Source organism: Heliangelus exortis, chromosome 8 (assembly GCF_036169615.1).
Source record: "Heliangelus exortis chromosome 8, bHelExo1.hap1, whole genome shotgun sequence".
Classification (NCBI taxonomy): domain Eukaryota; kingdom Metazoa; phylum Chordata; class Aves; order Apodiformes; family Trochilidae; genus Heliangelus; species Heliangelus exortis.
The window spans coordinates 26,798,727-26,820,317 of NC_092429.1; the positions used below are offsets into that span (position 1 = coordinate 26,798,727).

Sequence of the window (21,591 nt, forward strand, 5' to 3'; positions counted from 1 at the left end):
GTTCCAGTGCCCTACAACCCTGTCAACGAAACTGACCATGCTCCAGCTGATGTGGAGCAACAGGAAACATTTAAAGCTAAGTAGTTAGAAAAGCAACGATAGAAGATTTCAATTGCAAGATGAGATGTGGAAGCATGAAGTACCCTTTGTGGGTACCTGTCTTTGCTCCCAGCCTCTCCCCAAAGGCTGTTTGGAGGCATCTTGAAAGATATTTCCCTCTCTCAAGCTGTCTTTAACTGTCTGGGCCCTATTAACCTTGGTGTAGGAAAGGAAGAAAAAGGACTTATTTCCTTCTGGAAAGGTCACCTTTGTCACATGGGTGGAGCAACCTCCCTGTGCTTCCTGCCTCTCCTGGCTGCTGCCCCCCCCAATCTCCTTACAGGAGGCTGCACTATGGCAACACCCCCCCTCCTCTTAACTAGAATTTCCAAAATTCTTTTTCTTTCCCCTTTATTTGGTAATCACTTTTCTTTCCCTCCTCTTCACCATCTTTGTGGCTACTCCATGCTTTCCTATGGTTACAAAGCCCTAAGGCAGGAGGAGTTGGCTGCAGGCTCTCTGCCAGCTCTCCTGCATCATGCCCCAAAGTACTTTGGTAGGACTGGAATTGCTGAGGGTTTGGGCTAGGGACAGAAGCCAGGTGACCTCAGCAGTGCTTTCTTGGGAGGACAAGTTAGAGAGGATTTTGCAGACGTGATATTAAAGTGGTGTATTGTGGTGTGTTTATTTTAAACTTGCCCTACCTTAACTGCAATAGGTGCTCAATTATGCATGGCTGAGGTTTTGGGTTTACAGCTGCTGCTGTAACCTGTTAAAACAAAGCATGCACAGCACAGCCAATACATTTTCACCAGTGCTGCTGGTTTGCATTTGAAATCAGGGGCTTTGTAATACCCCTCTGATGAAAGGCTCATGCTGCCTGTGCTTAGGTCATTCAATATATTAAATGGAAAGAAAGTTCTCCTGTACTGTTTCATAAATTTTATCGTATGTGAATCTTTTAGAACACCTTCAGCATTTAATTTTGTACAAAAGAGCAGTCAGATGAACTCTGCTTGTTTCTTTATGTGCATTCTTCACAATACTCTAGGTTTTGCTAAGCAGCCTTAGAAGAACCAAAGCTGCCTTTTTCAAATGAGGGTTTGGGTTTTGTTCCTTTCTGTTTCCCTGTAGGATTGCCTCAAGGGTAGGAGGAATTTGTTTTTACTAAGCTTACAAAAGGTGATGACACAAATGCAAAAGATATAAGCAAGAGAAACATATAAGAACTGCTTATTTTTCAAAATTAAGGAAGCTGTTAGAGCTAGTTGTGCTTTTCACTCCTCCAAAAATACATTTTTAAAACATTTTCCATTTGATACTGAGCCTTGATCCTGGGAATTGGTTAAAAGAGGAGATACTGTGAGGACAAATGCAGGTGAGAGCATTTCAGAGCATTTTCTTTGCGTGTTGTATAGAAAACTGATGCCTTTCTACTTTCACATCTGTTCTTTAAACTCAGTCACACTTGCTGAATGTGCATCCATATTTATGGACACACACTCATCATGGATCATGGAACAGGCAGAGCGACCAGCACAAGCTGTATCTTATAAAAAACTAAAACTGCCCAGTAAAGAGCCCCTTTTCTGCCAAGCTAGGTCTTGATGCTCTTCTTCCTTGTTAGTCAAAGCCTTCACAGTCACTAAGTTCCAACTAGAAGAAAAATGTGTGTGCACATAATCTTGTTCTACTGTTTTTTCACTGATGGCTCGGCACCTGCAGTTTCTAGGTCAGTGGGAATGGACTTCCTGAGCTTATGTAGGTAGATATTTCCTTAGGAATCTGGGATTACTGACCTCATGTTATTTTCATAAGATTTACAAACTACTAGTAGAAGTTGTTCTGAATAAATACCAAGTTGTAGCTTTCTCTGTGATCTTGCCAACTCTCTTGGCAATTACGAGAAAAATATTTCCTTTCCCCCTTCTTCTCTTCCAGGTCACGTGGGTTGCCAAAGCTGAAAGAGTCTCGATCCCATGAGTCTTTACTAAGCCCAGGCAGTGCTGTGGAGTCCCTGGACTTTGGGGCAGAAGAAAAAGTCTTTGTCAAGCCACTTCACAGCAGTATCCTTGGACAAGACTTCTGCTTTGAGGTAAGGAATGCTCTCCAAACCCGCAGATGATGATACAGTGCTGGTTGATCTGAACCCTTTTAGTAAGCTGTTTTGTGACTTTGTAATTGGAGAACAGATCAGCAGCTGCTGCTCTACTGAGGTGTGGGTGTGGGCTCTCTCACCAGCATACTGTTTTTTTAAGGCCTTGAGGCTAATGGCATCAATCACTCAGTGGAGAGAAATCTTTTTTCAATTATCACATGTTCGAATTTAAAAATCTCTTTCATTTGCTATCTCTGCATTTGTAGTTTGCATACAAATGTGATTGAATCACAAGCTGTGTACTCATGCTCTCCAAATTCACCTAAAATTAAATTTAGAAACTATCCTGTAACTGAGAAATGTGATTTCCAGTCAGAGCAGCTCTGTAATGCTCAGCTCTTTCACCAGTTGCTGAAAGAGAAGCTTCAGTAGCTGTGTATGTGTCTGTTGCACCATGGAACAGGATGTTAAGAGCGCAGCCCCAGGTGGCTCCTTGCTCTGCTTCAGAAACAGGCTGCTGGTGTGAGCACAAATGAATGGAAAGAGTAAACAAAATTTGTTAGGCCATGTGAAAGTGAAAGGAACTAAAGTGGTTCCCTCCTGTGTGAAAGTAGAGGTGTGCATGGCCTCGAGTGTCAGGGCTGGATCAGAGCACAACTCATTCAGTTTTAGACTGTTCCTGTAAATATGGGCCCTCAGAAATATTTTGTATTTACTGAAGAGACTGTTTCTAGTGTCTTTTTCCTTAATAGTATTTTCTTATTAATTAATACATTGTTAGTTCTGTCTGTCTATACCCTGTTAGTACCAAATCATCTGTCTTTGGGACTTAACAGGGAAAATGGCAAGCATTTAATAGCTTTGAGTCCCTATTAACAAGTATTCTTTAAAAAAAAAGAAAAAAATTAACTTGTTTTAAAGCCTTGTTTTTAGAAGTCTTTAAGAGGGGGTCCTCATGCTCCTCATATGTTTTGTTAGTTTTATATTAATTTGAACTCACTTTTTCTTCCCTCTACATTTTATTTGGCCTTTTACCCTCTCTGCTTTCAGGGCCTCCATATTTTTTTCCTGTCTTTCTCAAATTTACTTTGTTGCTCAAACATTGCTTATCTTCTTCCTCACTCTTACATGTCTCCAAGGCTTGCCTGTACTCAGCCTGACATTTACATGTTTCAGGTAACCTACTCCAGTGGCAGTAAATGCTTCAGTTGCTCCTCTGCAGCAGAGAGGGACAAGTGGATGGAAAACCTACGCAGAACCGTGCAGCCGAACAAGGTAATAGAAACTGTGGAAATAAAATTACCAAGCAGTGGAGATGGCACGATGGGATTTTAGTCCAGTGTACCCAGGCTTCCTACAGATGCATGCTCAATTAATTTAGTCTGGGGAGAAGTCAGCTCATCAGTGTATCAAAAGCTGCTGTGTACTGTTCCAGTGAATGCAGTAGGTCAAACCTTTAATGGATAAACACGTGTCAGCATGCTTCCTGATCCCTGCCCTAGTTCCTGCTTAGGATGTTCCAGACTGGATTTTTGATATCATGTGCCTCTGAAGGACAGAATATGGTTTCGTGGTTTGCTCTGAGGCACAGTTTGGGGCAAAAAAAAAAATAAAAGGAATTTGAGCCAGAGTGAGAAGGGGAATCAGGTAATTGATCAGACGGTAAATATCTGATAAATCACCTTCATATCTGGTATTCCACCTTCGAGGCACAGGCTAGCAGTGCTCTTGCAGTCAGTAATGAGAGTAAACAAGGCAGTGTGCCAGGCCAGTCTAGCAGCTTTTGAGTGGCTCCTCTGCAGTGTTTATTTTCTAAACCATTTCGAATACAGCTTTTTAAGAAGATGTCGTAGTCCCCACTACTGACATACAGAGAACAGCCCTTTGCTGTTTTTTTAGAAGAAAAAATGTTCAATTTTTAGGGATTCTGAATCAAAGCTGAGCTCTTTTTCTTCCACACAGGACAACTGCCGTCGAGCTGAGTATGTTCTCCGTCTCTGGATCATTGAGGCAAGGGAGCTGGCCCCCAAGAAGAAATACTTCTGTGAGCTGTGCCTTGATGACACCCTCTTTGCCCGCACCACCAGCAAAACAAAATCAGACAACATTTTCTGGGGAGAGCACTTTGAGTTCTACAGTCTCCCACCCATTCACAGCATTACGGTTCACATCTACAAGGATGTGGAGAAGAAGAAGAAGAAGGACAAGAACAATTACGTGGGCCTGGTCAACATCCCCATGGCCAGTGTCACTGGTCGCCAGTTTGTGGAGAAATGGTACCCAGTCAGCACTCCTACACCCAGCAAAGGGAAGGCAGGGGGACCATCCATTCGGATCAAGTCCCGTTACCAGATCATCACCATCTTGCCTATGGAGCAATACAAAGAATTTGCTGAGTTTGTTACCAGCAACTACAGCATGCTGTGCTCTGTGCTGGAACCTGTGATCAGTGTGAGGTGTAAGGAGGAGATGGCTTGTGCTTTGGTGCACATTCTTCAGAGCACTGGGAGAGCCAAGGTAAGAACAAGGCAGTTCCTGTCGACTCAGCTCCCTCTCACTGCTAATAAGTGGTATCTTTTCCACTAGGAACTGGGAAGCCTGGGCTGGCATGACCCTAAGCAGCTGCAGAAAGTGTCTGATAGGATGAAACTGAGAAAAAGGTCTCAAAAGGGAAAACTTGGGGAATTGCATCTTCCAGGAAAGCATGTGCATAAGCAGTGTACCAAGGGTGATTCAGAGTTGATACAAAGATTAAAGGTGCTGTGTACAAAGTATAATTGGGAGGGCTATACAACTTCATGTTATTATTAAAAAGTTTGGGCCTGCACTTGGGTGTTGAGGAACCTTTTCTGTATTTCTATAATCATGATACAGGATAAGAGATGAGTGAAATGGAGAATTACTTCTATAAATAAGTCTGTGATAAAACAAGCAGCAGGGTGCCATTGCTGATTCAGTGCTAAGTCAGATAATCAATGCTAACATTGATTTAGTCAGAGTGTGAACAGCCTTTTGGAGAATCTGTGCTTGATTAATGGTGATTCTGCCTGCCCCAGGAACTTTGTTAGGACATTTGGGTGCACACTGACAATTCTCTGTGAGGTGGCAATTGGAGTGAGCCTCAGTTTCTTCAACTAGATTGTGGGAGAGTATCCTGCAGGTATTGGGAAGTTCTGAAAAGAATTAAAAAGCATGGATGCTGCCTGCCAAGTGGTTGTGCAAGTAGCACAAAGCTGTCACCAGCTTCTTCCTGCAGTGCCAGCCAGAGCAAGTCAGGCATGACCAAACACCAGTGAAAGGTTTAGAGATAGGGAAGGATAGCCCTAAGCAACACCCAAGGGACAGCCTAATTTAACTGCTCCCAAGTGGTTCTTTTATGTTAGCATAAATCATATACCACTCTCTACTGCTCTTCCCTTGACATACATCTATCTCAGCAAGGCTGGTGCCCTGCGACAGGAACTCTTTACCAAATAGTTTCTGGTGTTGAAATCCTGCTGGAAAGCAGGCTCTGGATTCCTGCACTGCTAGCTGCAAGAGGTCAACAAATTAGTATTTTAACTTTGCTTTCTTAGTGCCTGAAGATTTGAAGCTCTGTTTACTGAAAGCATTGAGCAGCTTAGGCTGCCATAACCTAGAGCTGCAGAGAGGGTGTTTCCAGGTCACTCTACATGGTTGTGATGCAGCCTCATGTTCCCACTCTGTTCCACATGGAAACAGCTCTCTCTGATTTTCCTGAAAAGGAACAACAAAAATGGGTTGAAACCCCAAAACACTAAATGTATTTTAGATCTCTATTTGTCATGTATTTGTTCTGCATGTTTTGCACTTGCATACTAGCAGTGGATTATGGCTTCTTGAGTTAACATGGGTGATGAAACCTTGCTACAGCACATTTTTAACTGTCTGGAGAAAGTTGCTCTTTGCAGAAGAACCAGCAAGTCATCATTATCACTCAACACTAAATCAGAGTGATGTTTGTTACCACTCCAGGAAATAAGTATTACTGCAGAATTAGGCACTATATCAAGAGGTTATTCACTATATTACACTATATTATTCACTAAGACTTACTGATAGTTCCTGCCTAGATGATTGAAAGCAGTTCAAGTTAAGCCACATAGATCCTTAGCAGGGTATGTAAGTATGTTAGCTGTTTTGTGAAATCCTGAACCACTTTTGGGTTGTGAATGTAATTTACATTAACCATTCTTCATATTTAAATTTCACCAAGATGAAAGAATTGTGCCAAACTTCCATCTTGGATTTTTGAATCCAAGTTTTTGTGTAGTATTCAGTATTAAAAGATAAATGTAATGTCACTGTTTGTTTCAGCAGGCAAACCTGCTGATAAGGAAACTGGTAAGGATTTCTGTTCAGTCCTAAACTGAAACATGAATGTGACTGTAAAGGTTTTCTTTTAGAGACTTTTGCTTCTCTCTTTTAAATTTGTGATCTGTAACATATTTATAAACATAATAAACCCAAGAGAAGCCCTAGCTACTTCCTTTACCCATACTACATGCAGCATCTGCAACTCTATTTATAGTCTGGGCCATGATTTCAGTGATCCTCTTGGCTTCTGCAGTGAACCTGGCATGATGGAGTTTGGTTGAAATAACCTCTTGCCATTTGACCTTTTTCTGCAGGAATTCTTGACGGATTTGGTGATATCTGAGGTAGATCGTTGTGGGGAGCATGATGTCTTAATCTTCAGGGAGAACACACTTGCTACCAAATCTATTGAGGAATACTTAAAGTTGGTAGGGCAGAAGTATCTTCATGATGCACTAGGTAAGAAAGTGCCTGTCACTCCTTTACATTGCAGGGGGCTAACCCTGAACTTGTCTGTAATATGACTGAAGCCTCTTATGCACCTGGGTACATGGGATGGGAAGGAACTGCCTCAGCACTGAGCCTGGTGTTTAGTATCCAGACAGCAAAATACATGCTCTTGTAGCGCCCTTCCTAGCTGTTCCTTGGTGCCTGTAGCAATAGCACCTAGGGAAAGGCAAAGTTGATTTGATATAGCTGAGTCCTTCATAAATTTTGTCTCTCCACATTGTTTTTCTGCATAACCTTTTATACCTCCAGTTGTGAGCAAGAGGTGTAATATTGCAACTGATTCGTGGGAACAGGGATAGTTCCATCTGATACATGAACCTGGCTTTAAAAACGGTTTTGACACATAGTTTAACAGAGGAAATTGAGACCAATACCTTGTGCTGTGGTGTGAGGAGTAAATCAGGTATCATGTGCAATACAATTAACTGGGGATTTCAAAAAGTTATGAATGTGAAGCATAGATTTCACTAATCTCTTTTTATGCAAAAGAAGCCCCTGCACTCACTTTAGGCCCAAGTGCCACAACTGAGAGCATTATTTACACTAAGGGTATCTGGTTGACAACCAAAGTTCTCATCCAGAAGTGCATATTGCTGCAGTCTTTTTCATTAGCTGTTGTAATTAACAGCAAATAAATGTTAGCTGTAGTGTTCGCAGATGTTAAGAAAATTATTGCCAGATGCAACCCTTGGACTTGCTCAGCTGTTACCTTTGATATGGAGCAATTAATTCATAAACATTTGTGTTAACATTTTAAACTGGCACCTTGCCCCAGCAAAAATCTTTAGACAAACATGGCTGGAGGGAGTGAGGCTGCAAGGCTACTGAGCAGCACAGGGGAGGAGATGAAGATACAGACTGTCTACGGAGCCTCCTGCTTCTATTTATCCTAAGTGCTCATTATTCACCACCTCATTAAAACTGCCTGGACAACCTGTGATGTCCTGGTCCATAGGACAAGGGGAAATGGTTTCAAACTGAAGGAGCAGAGGTTTAGACTAGATCCTAGGAAGAAGTTCTTCTGTATAAGGGTGGTGAGGCTCATTTACCAGATAGCACATTGAAATTGTGGCTGCCCCTTCCCTGGAGGTGTTCAAGGCCAGGTTAGATGAGGCTTTGAGCAACCTGGTCTAGTTAGGAGGTGTCCCTGCCCATGGCAGAGAGGTTGGACTAGATGATCTCTAAGGTCCCTTCCAGCCATTCTGTGATTCCTCCAATGCATTCTTAATGCTGTATTCTGAGAACTGTATTATTGTCCCCCTCTCCACCAAAAGATTCTGCCCTGGTCATAAGCCTCTGCCTCCAGAATTCCTGTCCATTCAACTATTAATCCAATAAAGAGGGCCAAAAACATGCCTGCTCTCTCCCAAAGAAACTCAGAAACTCAGTTATCTTTCACCAACTCCGCGTAATCTTTGCTATCCAGGGTTGCACAATGAGCCACCCATCCCCTTGTTGTTTCTTGAACCAAGAAAGCTTTGGCAATTGATAAAAGATGACCAAGATCAGGCCAAAGCCAAGTTGCACACCACATCCTCTCACAAAATTTAAAAATAAATAAATAAATAGGCAGCTTACTTTCCCAGCAGCCACACTTGTCCTCAGCAGTCCCAGACTCTGGCAAGTCATCAAGGAGAGAGTTGGCTAAATTAGGGCTCCAAGCGTCAGTGTGGCCAGGTCTGTGATTACATGTGTTTTGCTCATTTCTTAAGTGCAGTGTGCCTGTTCTGGCAGCCTTATTCTCATGGGTGAAACCACTGGGCATAAGTCACAATCTTGGGTTCTCATCTGGTACAGAGAAATGAGGAGCATATTACTTTGTGCTGTGCTTTTCAGCAGACTGAATGATCAGCTGTGGGACCAGTATATTACATTTAACTGCAAGCCCCTTAATGCACAGTAATTACATAAAAATATTTCAAAATTAATGACTTCTAATGAATCATTTAGAGCCTTAGTGCTGAGTGATAAGGTTGTAAATCACAGACAGGAGAGATGGAAAATCCCCCTAAGGTCATCCAGCTTCTCTGTAGCTCAGGGCAAGATTGCTCATGACCATATATCCATCTAATTCTTTGTCGAGTTTTAAATGTCAGTTTGCTCAAATGCTATGTTCTTTGAAAGCTGTTTAATACAGTCTTGTGAACCTCAAAGAGTAAGTTTTAAGTGTGTTTAGGGAAAAAAAAAACAAAACAGTAAACAACATCTAAAGCAGAATTGGCTCAATAGAAGTTTTGCAGATAAGTGAGCTAGATGCCTTAAGCAGAAATTTTTTGAACCCTAACAACAACAACAGAAAAAAATCTTAGGAAAATGTGCTGTCTGCTTTGCCTGCAAGAACACTGAAGGGGGGATTTGGGAAGGGGGGTTGGGAGGTGTTTAAAGTGTTTTTATGAAAAAAAGACCAAAAAAACCCAGAACCCTTTTGCACAAACAAGCCTTGTGGTGTTAGCTCAGAGCCAGCAAGATCATCTGAGGAGAGGAACTTAAAACACATTGAATCATTAAATACATGAAGAGTTTTTCCAAGGGAACAGCAACAGTTAAAAAATCACTTGGTGTACTAGGATATATAGGAGGGAAACTAGTAAGTAGTACGTTTCAAGATGTCACAGGAAACTTCATCTGTTTTGTCAAGTGTCCAGTTTTGAATATGATATCATTAAGAGAAGGATGACAAATGCAAAGGATATTGGAAGGTGCAGGTCTCTAGCTAGTACTTGGATATTCCTCTTATTCAAGAACATGGCACTTCTTTAAATTAAAAAAAAAAATAGAAGTAATAAATCAAATAGCATTGTCAAGTGCATTTCTTTGAGAAATTATGAAGACTAATAGCACAGCTTCATTTCCAAGACTATGGATACTTTTATAGTTGCTAATATAATTTGAAAACAAAGTCAAATCCTATTCTTAAGCTACAAGTAAAGTGTCTGTAGGGTTTATAAGCAAAGCCATCCTATTATTGCACCTATACCATACAGGAGGCTGAAGCATCAGAGCACCAGCCATCTTAATCTGGTACAGCACATGCTCTGTTCTGAAAGAGCTGGGAGGAGTCCCAACATCTGGTGTCCTGAGGCTGCATTTGTAGATCCAGGGAGCAGAAGAGGCAGCTGCTAAGGAAAGACATAAGCAGGATTTAAAGGTGTGACAAGAAGGCTTTTCATGTAACTACCCTGATTTGTTATCCGCTTCCCTTTGTCCAGGGGAGTTTATCAAGGCTCTGTATGAGTCAGATGAAAACTGTGAAGTGGATCCCAGCAGATGTTCACCCAGTGAATTATCAGACCATCAGAGCAACCTGAAAATGTGTTGTGAGCTGGCTTTCTGCAAGATTATCAATTCTTACTGGTGAGGCATCTCCTCTCCCCTTCTACCCCGTTAGCTCACAGGGTGCCCATTTTACTCTGAAGATGAGAGAAAAGTGGTTGTGCAAGGAAATAACACAGACCTATCTGTCTTCTGAGACTGCCTTCATTTCCTTTCCTCACTACCTGCCCACATGTGACACCATGTTGAGGTGGAACTTGTGCCCAAATGGAGGGGTTCCAGTCCCACAAATCATACCTGACAGGAGCTTCTGCTGAAATATTCTGCTAAGGGAACACACACCGAGCTGTGACTTAATCAGGAGGGAATAAAGTGAGAAGATAATACCTTAGCTTGAACCTAGAATAAAAAGCTCACAGTTTTGATGTCTATAGAAAATTTTCAGGCCCTTTGGATTCGACAGAGAATTGAAGAGGAAATTACAGGCAGGAAGTTACAGGCAGAGGGATTTCTGTTTAGCAGTGACATAATGGCCTTTCTGCTGAAGGACAAAGCATGTGTGAAAAGCATGGGGATGCTTTCAGTTTGTTTTTATAATGCTAACACCCAGTTTTCTCTAGGGTAGCAGTGGATAAGTAGATCCTAGCTTGGAAATCTGTGTGTTTAAAAATGGCTTCACTTAGCATATATGAACAAGGGATGCTTTAAAGACTGCTTTAGCATCGCCAGATTAAATGGGGATCCAGGAATAGATGCCTAATGACATTTCCTACCCTGGAGAGTGGAAGGGGGGTGAGGGGCATAAAAAAAAAAATTTAAAAAATTATGTTTTCTCACAGATAATTATTTCAGGTAATTGGTCACTTGTTGCATCTCATCACTCACGTGATTTTATTTCCCGGTTTCACTGTTTTCCAGCGTGTTCCCTCGTGAGCTGAAGGAGGTCTTTGCATCCTGGAAGCAGCAGTGCCTGAGCAGGGGCAAGCAGGACATCAGTGAACGTCTGATCAGTGCCTCCCTTTTCCTCCGTTTCCTGTGTCCTGCCATCATGTCTCCCAGCCTCTTCAGCCTCATGCAGGAATATCCCGACGATCGGACTTCTCGCACGCTGACTCTGATCGCTAAAGTCATTCAGAATCTTGCCAATTTTGCTAAGTAGGTGGTGGCAGTGAAACTGAAATTTGTGTCTTCAGGGTTGCAAGTCACCTCTGGTTCCTCTGGGGCAAGGAGAGCTGGGTTAGGGGTGTTTGCAGGCAGCTGATTCTCTGGGAAATTGATGTCAGTTTTTAGAAAAGGAGAAAACTTTTCACTCATCTGTGAACCCCCTTGAGACAGCTCAGCATTGAGCTAGATAAATTCCCCTTTTCACATGCAGACTTGGGGGGACAGTGTAAAACCAAGAAGACCCATGTATTAGCATGTCAGGGTGGATGCTATTTCAAAAGAAAAAAAAAGCTTGTTTCCCACCAAGGATCTTGGTTTTCCTCCATTCTTCCTCAGAAATTCTCAGTGGAATGATGAAAAGGGCTTAGCATGTCTCTTACACTGGAGAGGAGGGAGAGAAAGGGTGTCTGTAGGACACAGGAGGTATCTCGTGTGGGGCAGAGATTGTGTTAGATGCCTTGCTCATAATATCACCAGAGAGTTACTATTATTTAAATTAGTTCTAGAAAGCAGTGAATCTCCTAAATTGTACTCTATTTTTCTCCTGGAACAAATCATCAGAAAGGCAGACCTAAAGTTAATCCTTTTAGTAATTGTCTGTGAGTGCTTGTACGGTGTGTTTTGTGTGGAGTCTATTGACTGGGATCCCTCCCTTCCCCTTTCCTGCAGGTTTGGGAATAAGGAAGAGTATATGGCCTTCATGAACGACTTTCTGGAACATGAGTGGGGAGGAATGAAGCGTTTCCTCATGGAGATCTCTAACCCAGATTCCATCTCAAACATGCCTGGATTTGAGGGCTACATCGACCTGGGCAGAGAACTCTCTGTTTTGCATTCCCTCTTATGGGAGGTTGTGGCCCAAATTGATAAGGTAAAGCAGCCTGGAGGCCCAGGAGGGTGAATCCAGCAGTGGTATCATAGCAACAGTAAACACTAGGAAACATCAAGGAAGCAATTTAAGCCTCCTTTGGGGAGAACTTACTCAACAGCATTGAGAGAACTGCTTGATAGTGGTATTTCACAATTGTTCTTTCTGTGATTTCAGATCCAGGGCCTAAAGCAGGGCATGTAAAATGGCTGAGCTTCAGCAGTTAATGTGAAAACTTTGGAGAGCCTTGCAGAACTTTGGAGAGTCTCGGGCAGCTAGGAAAGGGAGGAGCTAGACCTGGGTAAATGGTCAAAGCAGACCTGCTTTGCCCTTCCTGTAGTTAGGTGCATGAAGCTATCCTAAGAGACCCGTGGGAGTTGGTATGGTGGTTTGCTGAAAAGAGAATTAAGATGTAAAATTACTTTGCAGTGCTACCTTACTGTAGGTAATGACTGGGAAATGATGACAGAAATCACCTCAAAGATTTTAATAGATACAGAAGAAGTGCTTACATGAAAGCACTCCCTAAAGAGACCTTTGTCTAGAGCCAAGTGGCCTCAATACCCACTTACAGGAAAAATAAGGATATCTTTGAAAATAAGGTTATCTTTGTAGCTGAGTTTTACTTTATCATAAACATTGAAAAAGGAGCTACACATTTAATCACAGGGCTGATATGATAATGCTGAGATGAGGATCATTCATGTTTTCATGCAGTTATTTTTTCCCTTTCAAGGAAAAATGTCTTAGTTTTTGATAACAGGGTGCTACAGAAGACAGCATTGGTGGAGTGGTGGTGCCAAAACCAAAAGGCTTTTGAAATGAAAGCTTTTCCTTTCCCCATCTCCTACAACCCTTGCAATTCTCTCATGATCCCCTGGAATGTTGCATCCCCTTGTCTGCTGGCACACATTTTCTTTACCACATGACACCCTCTGCCTGGAAAATCCCCCCTTTAGCTGAACCTGTAGTCTACGAGTGCTCTTTAATGAGCAGATATTGTAGTTTTCACTTTGACCTCCCCTCACTCCCAGATATAGTTTGCTTTGCATGATAGTTTTGCATCGGAATGGCATTAGTTTTGTTTTATTGAGCATGATTTTTGTTTTGGGGGGGGTCAACCCTAATCTCTATTTCCTTTTCTTTCCTCAATGTCTGCTGAACCCCGTTTCGTCTCCTCCATCCATCTCGTCGCCGTGGTTATGCTGCTCCGTAACACTGCATTATGGTCCTGACACACCCAAACACTACCACCCACCCTCCTTCCTTCCACCTCCATCCCTCCACCTCTGTGCATAATTATAAAACAAAAAACCAAACCAAAAAACCAAACCAACTCAAAACACACCACCAAAACTCAAAACCACTGGCGGATGTTGTGGTGCTTGTTGTCCAATTAGGGTGAAAATTCCTTCCTACAGGCGACTGTGGCAAAGCTGGGACCTCTCCCTCGTATTCTTGGTGATATCACCAAATCAATGACCAACCCTACGCCGATACAGCAGCAACTGAGGCGTTTCACCGAGCATAACTCGAGTCCAAACATCAGTGGCAGTCTCTCCTCAGGGCTTCAGAAGATATTTGAGGACCCCACTGATGGGTAGGTACCAGCCAGAGCTCAAGGGAAGATGTGGGAGAAGGAGGGGTTGGGAACCATGTTAGGAGCCTCAGCTGCTTCATCATCTGAAGTGTCTGCCAGGGCCCAGGACCAGGGAGCTTGGGCCTCTCTCAGAGGGAACACATGCTCTCAGCAAGAGGGTGTGTAATGTGGCACTGGAGACCTGAAGATTTTTGACTTAACAGAACTCAATCATCTCTCTTTGAGCCAGTGAGTTTAGCTGCTAAAAAAACAGTCTTGCAGTTTATTGCCAATCTATGTGTTGGGATGCATAGTCAGCCATAACGTTTCCTTCTGGCAATCAGGCCACTTATTTACTGCTAACGAAAAAACTGGGCTGTAGGAGGAACTTGTTATCAGTGGAAAAGCAAAGACAGTCCTTTCTCTGTCTACTGCAGCATTTCTCACTCTGCAATAGCCATTAATCTGAAGCAAAAACCTGTCAGGAGGTAGAATTGCCAAAAAACTTGGATAATGTGGTCTCTGAGCAGTTTCTGTGCTGTCAGGTATGTTGGACAGTATTGTCACACAGAAAGAGCCTACATCTAGATCTACAGGAGCCTTCACACAGCTCCTGTTGAATCAGACACCCACAGAATGTAATGTCAGCAAAGGGTTAAATGGAATCTGAACTGTCTCACTGGAGACAGACTTGTCCAAGGGGAGAGGATTTGGTGGGTATGGTTTGCATTTTACCTGTGGAAAAAATAAAGATGAAGCACTTCTTGAATCAAATGTAATTCTCAAAGATAAGTGGTGATTAATGAAGAGTGTGTTCTGACTTGAACACAAAGAGCTCGTAAGAGGAAATAGTTTCCTTGAAGCTTTCTCATGGGCGAAGGTTAAATGAGGTAGAGATCCTTCTCTGGGTCTTCCATTAGGATGCTTCAAAATTAACCAGATTCCTTTCCACTCCACAGCGACATGCATAAGGTGAAGTCTCCAACCCAGGAAAATGGCGATGGATATTTTAGGGATGAGACCTTGCTGTTGGTTCAGCAGGCATCCACCCAGAGCATGACTTACTCAGATAAGGATGAAAGGGACAGCATATTGCCCAATGGCCGTAGCATCTCTCTCATGGACCTCCAGGACCCTCACACATCTCACAGCGACAACTCTTCCATCATGCACGATGTGCCTTTGCGCTTGGCTGGCAGCCAGCTCTCTGTCACACAGGTGGCCAACATAAAACAGCTGTGGGAAACCCAGAGCACCCCCCAGAGTGCTCCCCAGGTGAGGAGGCCTCTCCACCCCGCTCTGAACCAGCAGGGCAGCCTCCAACCTCTTTCCTTCCAGAACCCAGTTTACCATCTCAACAACCCAACCCCTCCAATGCCCAAGGTTTCCGTGGACTCCAGCCTGGAGAACCTGAGCACTGCCAGCTCCCGGAGCCGCAGCAACAGTGAGGACTTGAAACTGAGTGGACCCAGCAACAGCAGCATGGAGGATTTCACCAAACGCAGCACTCAGAGCGAGGACTTCTCCCGGCGCCACGTGGTCCTGGACAAACACCCCATCCCCATCGCCCTGCCCCGGCAGAACAGCAGCAGCCAAGCACAGATCCGCAAAATGGACCAAGCAGGGTTGGGGGCCAGGGCCAAAGCCCCACAGTCCCTGCCACACAGTGCTTCCCTGCGGAGCACGGGCAGCATGTCTGGGGTGTCGGGGGCCATGGTGACCGAGCCCGTTCAGAACGGGAGCCGCTCGCGGCAGCAATCCTCATCCTCCAGGGAGAGCCCCGTCCCGAAGGTGCGGGCCATTCAGAGGCAGCAAACCCAGCAGGTAAGGAAAGCCTTTTTCCAGGTAATTTCTGCTGTGATGTTTACCCAATTGCTCCCTCAGAGCAGCTTTTTGACCTTTGAGTTGAATCGAGAGTGCTGGCAAGCAAGTGGCTAGTAGCAAGTGTAAGGAATAGGCATGCTTGTTGCCCTTACCAGCTTAGCAAGCCCAGCTTACCTGTTATTTTTTGATGTTTTCATACTAAACTTAAAAAAAAATAACCTACCATTTACTAAGGTTGCAGTTAGCCTGCTGAAATAAACAGAACTTGAAAATGCATCTGAATAAAAGAAATCAGAAGATGCTTTTTTTCCAAATTGTAGGTTGAGATTGCTAGGTGAAAATGTGTTTGCCCTGCAGTGCTAATTTATAAGCATAGCTACCTAAAAACAGAGAAGTAAACAGATATAATATCACAGAATAAACTGCTGCCAAAATAATAAATTAGTACAGTTGTCTTAAGTGAGGAGAAATCTGTATTTCACCATGATGCAGCAATCTATTGCTGGTTCCCAAATAAATACTGCTTTTTAATTAATCATCCCAAACTATGAATAATGCAAACACCATCTGGAAAGGAGTGTTTATACATACCAACTCCTAATGCACTTTATCACTTGTTCATAGGTGACTACCATTCAAGATTTTTCTGTCAAAAAGCCAATATTCCTTTACCTTAAAAACAAAACTGTTGTGATTTGCTATGTATGAAAATCTTTTCTTAAATAAGTTTAATGTTAAAGAGAAAGTAAGTATTTAAATGCTTACCCCTAAAATGAAAATAGAAAATGTCTCAATCTGCAGGTCAGAGGGAAGGTGGTTTTTTGTCAAAATGTCATCATAGTGCATCTAGAGTTAACAGCAGGGCAGGGTGGGATCTTGAAGGCAACACCACTATTCCTTGGGGTTAAATGTTCTCTTCTGTGGTCACTGTGAGGGTAAACATGGTCATGTTTGATTTACCCTTCCTAGTGTAGAAGGAAATTTTTCAAGGTCCTGCTTTCCTTCTAGAGACCTTCTAGAAAGGATGTGGCTCTGTGTGCAGGCAGGAGGGAGGACTTGAACTCCAGCAAGTTGCAGTCCCTGAGGCTGATTGCAGCGTGCTGCTGGTGAAACTACATCCCCAAGGAAGTTCTGGATCCTCTTGGCAAAAGGGCTGATGAAGACATGGTTATACAGGGGAAGGGTTTTGCCTTGTAAGGCAAAGCAGGCAGAAGACTTGAGTTCCTCCTGACCTCCTTTTATCTGGGAAAGGTTTTACTGAGGTCCCTGCTGGTGTAACTCTCTTAGAACTAAAACTCCTGAATCTTGCAATCGAAAGGGGGAAAATCTGGATGATGCCTGGGAACCCAGGAGCAATCAGGGCTCCAAAACTACATAGATACCTCCAGTTTCTTGGAGTATAAGGAGATCAGAAACACAGAATCATAAAGCAAAGCTTGATTTGCCAAGTTAGTAATACCAAAAAAAAGTGATTGTCTATTGTTTGAAGTGCATATGTTTGTGCCCTCCATTAGAGTGTGTTTTGTTGGGGATTGGAGGGGTTGATAGGGAAAGTGTACTGAACACTACTGAGCCTAGTGCAGAGGTGGGTGGGAATTTTTAGGCCAGTAGGAAGGATAAACTCCCTCTGCATTTCTCAGGCATCCAGTGAACCGTTATGGTATGATCTGATGGTTTTTATTGGATGGTGTCCTAGCCAAAATCCTCGTGGCCTTTCTTCTGGGCTTGTTATGGGAAGTGCAAAGGCAGTGTTACTTGGAGGTGTTAGGATAAGGAGCAGAAGAAACTGCAGGTGCTGCATCTCCAGTCTGTGTGTGTACACCTCATGTGGGTGGCTTCTGCCCTGTGTCTGTTTACAAGAAACCTTGGGTTAGCTGTTTGCAACCCCCTTTTCTCATCTTAAGTACCTAACTGTACCCATGTGAAATCAGTTTCCTTTGCTTGCTTAGCATCAGAGTGACGTTTCAAACTTCCTTCTCCTCCATTTACATTTCCATGCAGCTTCATAGATGCCTGTAGGGGAGTCTCCTTCCCCCCTTTTGTAAGCAATGTTCATCTGTGTTTTTTCCACTTTACTTTCCATGCTAATTGTTTTCACTGGATTTGTTAGAGTAGTTGCTCCTACTTTATTTGGAGAAATCACTTTGTTCTTTCCTTCTCCACAGCCTTGAGAAATGTCTTGAAGGGTACCAAAGTGAGGGGCCAAAATTTTTTTTTTCAGGCAAATTCCATTGCGTCCTTTTAGTTGCAAATTACAATTAAATTCCGTTGTGTGGAATTCTGTTCTTATTTTTAAAAGAAAAAGAAGAAAGAGAAGTTGGGCATGTTCCTTCTAGGCATGCTTTGTGGGCGTTATGATTAATAGGCTGTTCTTCACGAGCCCCGTTTGTTCCTGAATATAGAGCTTGGCCCTTTGTTTGCTGGGAGAGGTCACTTTTTGCCTTCCATTTCCATTTAGTAGGTAGGAGAGAACAGAAATGTCAGTGTGTTCCTCTGGAAGAGTGGCAAAGAGGGGAATTAATACACATTCCTAGCAGGCTTTTTTTTTTTTTCCTTTTTATTAGTGTTTAACTCATAACCCATTAGCATGTGTTTGCCATCCACTTGGTCGTTGGAGGCATTCTGTGTTTGGCTGCTGAAAGCATTCTTTTCCACAGCTTGCAAGGTAGTTTGGCAAGGTTTGCTGGTGATCAGACTGTTACAAGGTTGTGGTGATACAGTTTATAGTCAACCTTCTGCTTAGTTTTCCATGATTCCAGTGAATAGTGACACCGTTCATCCGTAGCTGTTCCTAATTCCTCTCCAGCAATTCCTAGAGCCAAAGTGTTTACCTCCTAGAAGAGCCTGCTGGTGGCAGGGTGACATACGGTCCATGGTGTCTCTTGTCATGGTTGCCTCAGCAAATACCACCAAGATATCCCACTAAGGAACTTTGCAAAGCTGTCAGACTGTGCTTCAGAGGGGCTGTTGGCCTTTCTGCTGCAAAGACTTCCTTTTAGCACAGAGGCCCCTGCCTATATCTAGGGATTTTTGCTTAATTCCTATACCTTTTCTTTGCCTTTCTACCTGTCCTTCCTGAGGCTTCTTCTGGTGCTGGAGCCTTTGTCACTGCTCAGGACAGCTGAGAACATTGCAGATTCTCTGACCAGAAATGGAGGCTGATATGATCCTTCACCTGACTCGTGGTCAGAGGCTTTTTCTCCCCCTGAGGCCACTGAAACTGCAGCTTCGAAATCTCCCTGCCCTGCCAAGGAGCACAGCTCACTGAGGTGCAGTACTGGGAGGGAGCTGAAGAGCTGCTTTGAGCACAAACAGAAGCTACAGTTGGAGAGGGGGAAAGTTGGTCTTTTGCATTTCTCAAAAAGTTAAGACAGTGTTGCTCTTTCAGGGGTAATAATGCTAATTCTTGTGCTTAGAAACTTGTCTTTGTCCATGAAAAGTGCTTGGAATTCGATGCAAGCCGTATTTTCCCCAGCCAGGGGGAGAGTTTCTTGTTTATTTTCTTGATTTCCTTCTCAAATTTCCGTAAAGAGGGAATGTTAATGATTTTAGTGTCTTACAGTTCTCCTAATAAGCACTGCTGACCCTGCCTTCCTTTTGCCTGGGTGTACATGCTGCAGTTGACCACCTCATCCTGGTAGGCACTGCAGTGATAATGCTGCTTTTCCACTTGAAAGTAGTGCTGTGCTTTCTTGAGTCCAAGCAGTTGAACCCCATAGTCCATTGCAAAGCCTGACTGCAGCCTGGCTGAGAAAGCTGCTCCTCAGAGCTTCAAAGAAACCAATCTGTCCTACCTGAGCAGGCTGCAAGAGAAGCTTTGTCCCTCTTTATTCTTTGTGAGAAGAATCATAGGCTGAGAAAGCCTTACTGAAAATTTGGCAAAGGGGAAAGGTGGCTATGAACAGGATTTGGTATCAAGAATGTTTCCAGAGAGAGGCTTACTTAGCAAGGAAGAAAAATTAGTAGTAGAAAAATTAGTAGTAGAAAAATTAGTAGTAGAAAAAAATAGATTGATTTTATAGGGACTCAGGTAAGAGCTGTGTGTCCAAAGTCAAGGGAGAATCCTGTTGCTCTGCAAGAGAGGCTTAGAGAACCCTTTGAGACTGACAGATTCATGGTCTGTTTTCTCCAAATAAATTTTGGTTTTGAGCTGGTTTGGATGTAGTTTCTCTGAAAAATGCTTACAGGTATCTCTGCTCCAGGTTCAGTCACCTGTGGACTCTGCCACGATGTCACCAGTGGAAAGGACAGCTGCGTGGGTCCTCAATAACGGACAGTATGAAGAAGCAGAGGAGGATGCAGAGCAGAATCCTGATGAAGTCAAGCATGCTGAAAAAGTAAGATTCTTTCCTGTATGCAGCTGACTTATGGGTGGACAGTGAGCCCTGGCCACCCACAGCTGAGTTCAGACCAAGTTTCAGGCACTGCTCTGACAGAGTTGTGTTTTTCAAGCTGAGGTTGTGTTGGCATCATGTCCTGCTGTACATGCTGCCACACATCCTTGTAGTACCACATCCCATGCTATAGATTAACCCATGTACAGGCATGTCAGATGAGTGCAAACTGACACAGCTGAGAGTTTGCACGTAACAAATTGATATTTGGCACTTATGTGCATCCTGAGTCATGCTGCCTAACTGTATTAGATCTGCTTAAGTCATTATTTTTTATGACACTATAGCTAGAGCATACTGCACCTTTTCTACAAAACTTCCAAATGGTCATTAAGCTCCATTAAAAAAATAAAATCACAATTGCTAGCCTGACTAAGTATAGCTTAGGATATGCTAAATGATTGTACCAGCCTCTGTAAATGAAACTTAATCTTCATCAGCACTTGCAGTAAAATTGTCTTGGGCTTCACCTGAGGCAGTGTCTCACCTGGGTAGTACAGTGTTTCTGCGCTACACAAAAACATCCATGATCTTTTTTTTTTTAAAGTGTATTTAATATAAGGAGTACATACCATTTTTCCAAGTACAGCTATACCTATATGCTGCTATGGTGATAAAGTTTAGAACAAGGCTTGCTATTGTGAAAAGGCAGGGAGTGAAGAGGAGAACATCTGGTAGACAAAAAGCAGGAGCATGGGATTATTAGGAAAGGAGAATGAACCCAAACTAAGGTACAGGGATTCACTGCACTTGTTCACAGATTGTTCACAGAGGCAGTAAATAGAACAAAACCTCGGCCAAGTAAACTTACAGGCTTTACTCTGTTGTGAATTATTTGCTCTGTCACATGCTTCCATGCCTTGATTAGGTCCTAAAGAATGAGCTGTTTGGATGCCATATTGGATGCAAACAGTTGTGTAAGTTTGATCACCCCATGACATTTTTGCAGCTGAGCACTGTTAGCAGCTTCTGCTGGGGAGAGGCTTGAATCTGGAGTAAATGGGGATGTTACTGATCGGGACTGAAGAGTCACATCAGAATCCTCTGAGTGCTTAAATTGTGCTACAGAGTGACATCCTGCAGTGGGGGATCATCTTAGTGCTCATTGGGTGCCTGAGTGCTCCTTGTCTGTGTTCCCCCACAGCTGTTTGCTTGTCATCTCCTTTGCTTCCATCAATTCACACTTCATGAAAAAAAACTAACATTCTTTGTCATTCTTTGAACAGCAGCAGCAGATTATAATGATCTGATCTCTTCCTTTTCTCACTGCATCTGATTCCTCCCTCTTCTCCTTCCACCTGCAGTATGAACAGGAGATAGCAAAGCTGAAGGAGCGCCTGAAGGTCTCCAGTCGCCGGCTGGAGGAATATGAGCGGCGGCTTCTGGTGCAAGAGCAGCAAATGCAGAAGCTGCTGCTGGAGTACAAGTCCAGGCTGGAGGACAGTGAGGAGAGGCTGCGCAGGCAACAGGAGGAGAAGGACAGCCAAATGAAAAGTATCATCAACAG

General features: G+C 43.2%; 1 protein-coding gene across 8 annotated transcripts in view; it reads left to right on the top strand.

The window, feature by feature from the left end:
- Window positions 1-21,591, top strand: part of RASAL2 (RAS protein activator like 2) — a 176,191-nt gene that overhangs the window by 145,845 nt on the left and 8,755 nt on the right. For 7 of the 8 annotated variants that reach the window (XM_071751157.1, XM_071751161.1, XM_071751158.1 and 4 more), the window contains 11 exons: window positions 1,981-2,134; window positions 3,314-3,412; window positions 4,100-4,654; window positions 6,787-6,931; window positions 10,192-10,336; window positions 11,174-11,410; window positions 12,089-12,290; window positions 13,688-13,887; window positions 14,826-15,690; window positions 19,893-20,027; window positions 21,389-21,591. In XM_071751157.1, the coding sequence (XP_071607258.1) occupies window positions 1,981-2,134; window positions 3,314-3,412; window positions 4,100-4,654; window positions 6,787-6,931; window positions 10,192-10,336; window positions 11,174-11,410; window positions 12,089-12,290; window positions 13,688-13,887; window positions 14,826-15,690; window positions 19,893-20,027; window positions 21,389-21,591 (2,940 nt within the window). The remainder of the gene's footprint in view (window positions 1-1,980; window positions 2,135-3,313; window positions 3,413-4,099; window positions 4,655-6,786; window positions 6,932-10,191; window positions 10,337-11,173; window positions 11,411-12,088; window positions 12,291-13,687; window positions 13,888-14,825; window positions 15,691-19,892; window positions 20,028-21,388) is intronic. The other variant, XM_071751156.1, reaches the window with a different exon arrangement.